General features: G+C 35.6%; 1 protein-coding gene across 1 annotated transcript; it reads right to left on the minus strand.

Annotated features, from left to right (window-relative positions):
- Nucleotides 1-5,420: 5,420 nt before the first annotated feature.
- LOC108099721 (larval serum protein 1 gamma chain) lies at nt 5,421-7,510 on the minus strand. The gene is made up of 3 exons (XM_017203344.1): nt 7,441-7,510; nt 7,259-7,386; nt 5,421-7,202 (listed from the first exon to the last, which is right to left on the minus strand). The coding sequence occupies exons 1-3, from the start codon at nt 7,508-7,510 to the stop codon at nt 5,421-5,423; spliced, it is 1,980 nt and encodes a 659-aa protein (XP_017058833.1).
- Between the last annotated feature and the right edge of the window lie 429 nt (nt 7,511-7,939).

The raw sequence follows: 7,939 nt of genomic DNA on the forward strand, positions 1-7,939 counted from the left end.
TTTATGTAGTATAAAAATACATTCTTGCAAACTTGGTATCATAAAAATGGTTTATCTTAAAAAAAGCGTTTTCGGTAAAAACCAACTTATGTGTTGTTGTTGTTTACGTCAATATAAAAAAAATTTATTGGCGATCGACCCCACAAATTTCCACAGTTATACTGATACGAATTAGTTAAGGAATACGTAACTACTTACATTTTATTATTATTTTAACAGTAACTATTTTTTTAAAATAATTTCGCTGAATACCCTTTTTAAATACATTTATTGTTTTTTCCTGATCAACAAAATTTCAAATTTTTTTGAAGCCTTATTTATCCCAATTTTGAAGTTTTTGGTAAATTTCCAACCTTCAGTTTCGCGACTGTCATACATAATTCAAACCTATTGGCCTTGAAGAACCGTTCAATTTCCAATAAACAAGTGTTCGTTGACTGGGTATTTGTCAATATGTTTTTAATTTGTTGCAGTTCAAGTTGATCTGGCCCCAAGCTGTTAAAAAACCAATCCAAGGATGTCAACTTCTTGTAAAATCGCAGCATAGGGGGAGTTGTGTATGTGTGTTTTTATATATTGTTAACCACGTTGGCCATTATTAAAATCCATAGGCATTGAAAAGTATTTGTCAAAAGACAATTCTTCTTACCATTTTAATTTTGTGTATTTTTCGGAATACGCTCTTCGACTGTAATAATTCAAATATTTTGCTCGATAATCTTACTCGGTTTTTTAGTATAAAGAAGAGTGAAAGCCCTCGAGTGCTATATTACATTTTCAATCAATTATAGCAATTAGTACTTCTCGGTTTGCAGATAAAAACTGCATGAGTCTTGTTTTCCGCAGAGTCCTCAATTGGCTTTTATTACGATTTCGATCTGCCTTGATTTACGCCTGATCTTGTATAATTTTTATAGTAATGGGAGAGCATTTTATGGGCAGTTCAGATACTAAAATTTATTGCTTTTGTGAACTTTCATTTAACTACCAGATATTTCCATAGAAAACGAGATTTTTTGTTATTAAATGCCCCCACTGAGAATTGCATCCATGAGGAAAATTATTTTTAACATCATTCATTGAGAGAGTTTTCATGCTCTATAATATTTGGCGTTTTGCCAAATTGCCGCCCCATAGATTGGCTTCTAAAACGGATTTTTTCTGTGCGCCGCGCCTCTTTTTTTCTAAAAATTATTTTCCAGCTGAACGGATGAGCGCGAGTGAAAACACTTTTCAGGCAAATGGTGTTTAATTGGAACTTTCATGAAAAGGTTATAACATATAAACGTTTATACAGTAACACGTATTCTATATCTTGTCTATAAGCCTTTTTCTTAATCAGCTTACTAGTTTTGTTATTCTAATTTTAGCATGAAGTGCAAACAAAAGATCGTTTGTTCCGGAAAGACGCTTCGATATCCATTTAAAAAACAATAACGTCCACAATCACCTACCCCAACAAGGCCATTAAAATGCGCCAGCGGTGACCCACTTTCACTGTCCAGAGAATGTGAACAGCTGTCAGACACTGAGAAATATTGGACAACCCTCGAGACATGCAAAGAAACGATAAACCAAGAGACACTGGACAGAAGACAGGGGCCACCAACGCCTCCCATCGCTCATCAGACTGAAAGCGAAACAAAAGACGGCAACCGGCAAACATGGGGAATACTTCCGATTCAGGATCGCGATCCCAATGGGGACTGAAATCGCAATCGCCCACACAGAAAGGCAAACAAAAGAAGTGCTTTTGCATGGTTGTGAATAATCTTACAAGTAGTTTTAAACTTTATTTTAAATTACATTTAATTTTTCTTAATTAAGAATTTGAAAATACGAGGAGTGTGGGAAACTAATAATTCAATCTTACTTCAACAGCTGAAATGGATTTATTTTTATTTGCCTTCTTTAAACTTTTTAATTTTTAATTTTTATTTCATTTATGATGAACATCCGAGACAAGCAGAGAGTCATTTAATTGAAATTTTGAACCCTCCTGCAAGCTCACCAACTCATGAATACTTTTAACCGCTGCTGATAACAAGATTTGAGTCACACCTTGTTTTTTTATGAATGCTTTATTTTGTAACAAAGCTGTGGACATTGCTTTATCAATCTCCCTCAGAATACATAGGGTATTCTAATCGCTTATTAAGGTGGGTATTAAATTATAAAAAGTTGTAGGGCAAAAACCGTAAACCGTTGCCGTAAGAATATGAATTTACTCGAAGTTACCGAAAGTGTTAAATCAAATCATTGTTGGGTGTTACCCCAAAAAAAGGTAAAAAAGGCAAGACATAAAACTCTGATTGAAGCCTTTTATTTTTCCTCTTTTATTATTCCTATTTCTTTAGTTTTTTATAAATTTTGTTTTATTTCAGTGAATTTTGGAACCTTAAGTGTAATAAAATAACGAGTAACAACATTTTTGTTAATAGAAGTTAACGATTTGACAACGTTAATTTATGAGCTCATATTCGATTTAGGATTTAGTTTTATAAAAGTGTTGATTTTCCCATTTGTTTCTCAAATTTTGTATATTTTGGACAGATTTTAAAATGTGTTAAATCGAAGGACCATTTGGGTAAGATATATTATACTAGGACTATGTATTTAAAGCTGAAAAGTGCCCTTCAATGCATAAACAATCATTGAACGCCAGCTATAGCACTCTTAAGATTTTTAAATCTTATTCATTTTTTATATTTAGCTTAAGGGGAATGTGGAAGTTCGATTCCCATAATGAGGTCTTTAGTCATATTGAAAGCGGATGGGCAACTTTTATCGCTGCAATCGGCGACGTTGCGTACAAGGCAATTTATTAATTATGCATAAATGGCAAAAAGCCTGTCAAAGTTGAGCGGGGAGTGCGGGAAATGCGGGGGAGTTTGGAGATGGGAACTCGGCGGAAAGTTCAAAAAGCAATCAAGTTCTGAGTGCCGACAGTTCTCAGCCGATTGTACAGTTATGCAAACAGAAGGAGCGACGGGATCGGGAGACTTTATAGCCTGACCAACTGAAGTTAAGCTGACAAAATGCACTTCAACTGGAATCACCTTAAATGGCAGACAACACACTTTGGTCTTTTGTCGTTATGCATTTTATGGTTTTATCCCTTAGTTGGCAAAAGTTTTCATCGGAAACCAACCGGCAAATTGACTGGGCTGAGTTTTGAACTTGCTCCCCGCTTTAATTTGGGCGTAATAAATTATTAGAAGGGAAAATAAGAGAAAAAATGGGAATCCATTACTAGGGCTTCTACCTGCGGTTCGAGATCCTCAAACTCCGATTCCCTGCCATGTGTTCTCAAGTGGATCGGTCCTATCGTTTTCTGTAGAGCCAACACCATTTTTCTTTTCCCCTTTTTCGGGTTCTTCGCTCCTTCGCAAAGTTTTAAATTTCTTGGAAATAAAAGCCTGGACATTAGTTTTCGTCCTTCCCTCTTCTATCTTTCTACGCTCGGTTGCGCCTTTTTATTATATCTGTCTTTTTTGGGTTTTCGGGACAGGCAAAATTTCGCAGCTACCTAAGCCAGCGGTCCAGAATTGAGATAGCTGGTGGGAGTGAGACAACACGGAAGGGAGAGAAAGAGACGGATGCTGAAGAAAATCTAAGACGCGTTACGGTTGCCTAGTCTTATAATTATACTCTTTCACTGCAGGATCACCACGAATATTTCAATCGGTTTGGTCAACCTATCGAATCAACCTAATCAAGTGATGCAGTTGATTGCTCTAGGATTTTGTTACATTTAAAAACAGTTGTTAAAAAATTGAGCATTTTTGACTTACTAAATAAAATATATTACAGATATTGGCATTTAAGTCATAATAAATAAAAACTTTATTTTGTATACCATGAAAAATTTTAGATAGAACCATTTGCTAAACAGTTTCTGGTATTAAAAACATATTTTGCTTTTATTTCCAACATTTAAATTTAATATTATTTTTAAATGTACATTTACGTTTTTACATAGATTTTTTATACTTCTTTATTTTAATTTATGATAAGCTGATGGTTTTTAAAACTAATTCGATTTGACAACAGAAATCAAATGCACTTCTTTCTAGAGTACCAATGTATCTTTCTCGATTCCAACTGAGTGTCAGGGTATCCCGGATTCCACCTTTTTGATACGTTTAATGCCCAGATCGTCTTCCACGTGTTATCTGCTCAGTCTTCGTCTTGAATCTCGCTTGCTACTCGGCCCCTGTCCGTGCGTTTATTTAATTTTTATTCGGGCTTCACTTGTCTCGACTCGTCTCGTCGCGTCCCTCATACGCCGTGTGGTTGTTGTGTTTGCTGCTCTGGCTGCGATACGAAACCGTGCAGGTGTCCAATATTTTCTTTTATACCGCGTCATCGGGCCGGAGAATAAGGAAAAAAATCGAAAAGAAAAAAACACAATCCAAAACTAGTTCTAGATTTACAGCCACTCCCCCCTCGACGTCTCGTTTTATTTCGCCCATATTTTCGATTCGATTGCGTATAACAAGTTTAGCGGTCTCGCTCCCCGCCCCCCATTTTTTTTTTTGAACCGTTCTTCGACTTTACACAAAGTGCTTTGCATCCATGCAACGTCGTCTCCAGACCCCGCTCCCCTCCCCTTGGGTCTCCAGCCCCTCTCCCACACCTGAAACCCTTTCCTCTTCATACAGACATATACAACTCTTGTTCGCTTTTAATTTTTGTTTTGATTCGACGCTTTTGAAACTTGTGCATAGAGAAAAGTTTATAGTTGATAAGTTGATTTTTATTAAGAAATAAAATCACCTGTTTTGGATTAGCAATATGTTGTAAAAATAACCTTTCCTTAAAATATTTATCTTTCAATTTTAGGCATAAGTTGTATGAATAACTTTTCGTAATTCGAATAATTTTTCGTATGTTTATTGAATGAGTAAACACCTTAACTTTCCTTCAGTGTATTTTTGATTAATATTGTGTTCATGTTGGACTCGGGGGTTTAGGCCCCATGTGGAGTGGTCCGTCTTTTTAATATTTCCTCCATGCCTTGTAATTACCCAAATTTAGCGTCACTATCCGTTAAAGGGTTTATTTGTTAGGATTAGGAAGGGGATAGACAGGAAAACGGTAAAGTGGAATTGAAATTTATTATGGAGTTACCCTAATCTTAAGAGGTTCTTTTAGAAAAATTGTCGTCAGAAAAAATGATCATTGAAAAAGATTAATATCTGATTTCAGCTACAAATATCAAATACAATTCAAACTAGTTAATTACAACAAAATATTTTTACTTACTAACTACTCTTTGCAATCATGTAAACTGCCTTTAATATTATTTTTGGAGCTCATTAACATTTTATAAAGACACATTTATACAAAAATAAAACTTTTAAAGTGTATAAGAATATTGCATGATTAGCGCTCGCGAACTTTTGACTTTTCTATTTTTATGCATTGTGCTCCTCATGCAGAATTTCTACATCTTTCCAGAAGACATGATCACCAGAGATCTCCATAGATTGGGTGTCGTCCTCCAGAAATCGATCGAAGGGAAAAGCCAAAGGCAACTCGTCCCAGCGACTGACACCCTTGGCGAAGTCACAATTGAGTTCATTGCCCTGCCGAGCCTTGAAATCATAGACAGTGGCCAGGATCAGGAGACGCATCCTTACAGGATTTCCATTACCTCCCCGCGGTAGGATCAGTCGGCTAGGAAATCCACAATTCGGAGTGGAAATGTTCAAGGGGAAATCAAATTCCTCCCTTTCCGCGAGCTTCACAAACTGATGGAGTTCGGTGTACGAGATATGGTCACCAATCAGCCCTCCAAACTCCTTCGATTCCCTGGATATCTTGTTCAGTCCTGGATATAGAACTCTTAAAAAGGAGTCCAGCTGATAGAAGGGCTCCCTTTGAATACTTCCCCGTTCAGAAGTGGTTAGAAAAACACGGAAAATGGTGGATTGCGTTTTGTTGCTTGAGACTTGAAGGTTGTACCGGAAATCTTTATGTTGCAATCTCATTTGTCGTTCTTGCAAAGTGAAGGGCCACACAAACTGGCCCGCCAAGTAAAAATGCTTGGCATGTAGGACATTACTCAGATCTACATCAACCGGTTGATCGTAAGTGATGAGGGGACTTATCCGCAAATCCTCAATGCGGAGATCACTGGGAATATATAGTGTGTGATTAGAGGGAGAGAACACCTGACGATACCAGCGGTATAAGTTTAAAATTCGATCAGCATAGAAGTAAAAGTTTTCTGACCTCAGTAGAGTGCGTATATCTGGTAAAAGTTCAGGTTGTATAGATTCCTTAATGGTTAATTGTGTACAATCGTAGGGGAATAGCTGTTCAAGTCCAATAAGCCAGTTGTTTTCTGCTTCCAGGTTAATAAAACTACCATTTGGTAGATGAAAACTTTTAAAAGATATGGCATCAGCAACTTTTCTTTCTAATTTTTCCAGATATTTAATAAGCTTTTTGGAGGTCTTTGGGAATTCTTCTTTAAGTTGCTTTCTTCCTTTTGTAAAAAACTTTACTGGTGTTAACTTTTTATATGGTAGTTTTTGGCTATAAAGTTCGAGCTTATATCGAGCTAGTATCTGGTTTAATTTGTAATACCACCATTCCTGCAAATGATATGAGTTATCATCGGATAAAACTATGCCCACGTTCAGATTATACCAGTAGGATTGCCATCCAATATCCTCTAACAAGTACTGGATTTTATTTCTCTTTTTCTGTTGCTTTATTCTCAGTATATTTACATCTGACATTGCCTGAAACCATTCCAAAGAACTTCGAAGATCTCCCATTAAACTTTGAGGTTCCACTCTTTGAGGAATTATTTCCCGAATATCACTTGCATTTTCGAATCGAATCCAGTTGGCAAAATTGAATTTCCTGGCCTTGCTTATCGTTTTTTCATCGTGATAAATTTCTGGCCAAATTTCATAGACCTTGGGCATGATTAAAGCCTGATAATCTTCCCTTTTGAACAGCACTTGCGTTAAAGCATGGACAAATATACCCGGATTTATGTGGACTCGTGCCCAGCAAATGTTTTGCCACAAAGTATACCAATCCCTGGTGTTGTAGAAAAAGTGATAAAGTCCCAGCGTCTGTTGATAATGATCTGCATAAAGGGGATTGTAGTATTCCTTTCTGGGTAATAAATTTCCCAAATTGAAGGCATTAAAGAACTTGACCATGTGATCGTTGAATACCTTGAATTGTAATAATATTGTTATTTATAGATAAATATTGATTATTTTGCACTGACCACATACTGATCCTTATCGGTTACCAACTGCTCTCCCAATAATCTCCATTGGTCGTTCATCAAAGGTTCCTGAACATGATGCAGAATTTCCAGTAAAAAGCGCTGCTTTTCCAAAAAGTAAGGATTGCCTAAGAATGCATAAGTAAGTCATATGAAATTAAGAAATTATAGGTACAAAATACCTATGCCATTGCCCAAAACTTCGAAATAAATATTTATAAAAAACAAAGATAAGAGGACCCAAAATCTCATCGCACTTGTTTACCACACACGATTTGAAAACAAACTGCTGCCGGCTTGCAAATTACCTTTTGATTAAGCTTTGTATTATTATAGGTACAGTATATGTTGGCATTATCTCTCATTTCGCAGGAAAGCTAATTTTAAATAAAGCTTATTATTTTTAGAACACTTCCATGTATATATTTATTTTATATTGTAGAGCATTATTATTATTAATTGTAAAAGATATTAACTGCTTTATAACAAGTATATAATATTTAAAAAAAAATATATATAAAAAAACAAAAGTCTACTTACTTTTTCTATTTTGGGCCGACAGTTATAAAAAATATTTTTTCAATTAGAAATTCAACATAATTATTTGCAAACTGAATACGGTTCTACTAAATTACAATTTGATTTTACTCAATATAATTAGTGTTGTAATAACTTATCATT

The sequence above is a fragment of the Drosophila ficusphila genome, unplaced genomic scaffold, assembly GCF_018152265.1.
Source record: "Drosophila ficusphila isolate 14025-0441.05 unplaced genomic scaffold, ASM1815226v1 contig_106, whole genome shotgun sequence".
NCBI lineage: Eukaryota > Metazoa > Arthropoda > Insecta > Diptera > Drosophilidae > Drosophila > Drosophila ficusphila.

Bases quoted from the DNA above. Each gene is read 5' to 3' on its own strand.
- LOC108099721 (XM_017203344.1), bottom strand. From the start codon at position 7,510: ATGAGATTTTGGGTCCTCTTATCTTTGTTTTTTATAAATATTTATTTC. The intron at 7,387-7,440 runs GTATTTTGTACC...ATGCATTCTTAG, and splicing joins AGTTTTGGGCAATGGCATAG to GCAATCCTTACTTTTTGGAA. The intron at 7,203-7,258 runs GTCAGTGCAAAA...TTACAATTCAAG, and splicing joins CCGATAAGGATCAGTATGTG to GTATTCAACGATCACATGGT.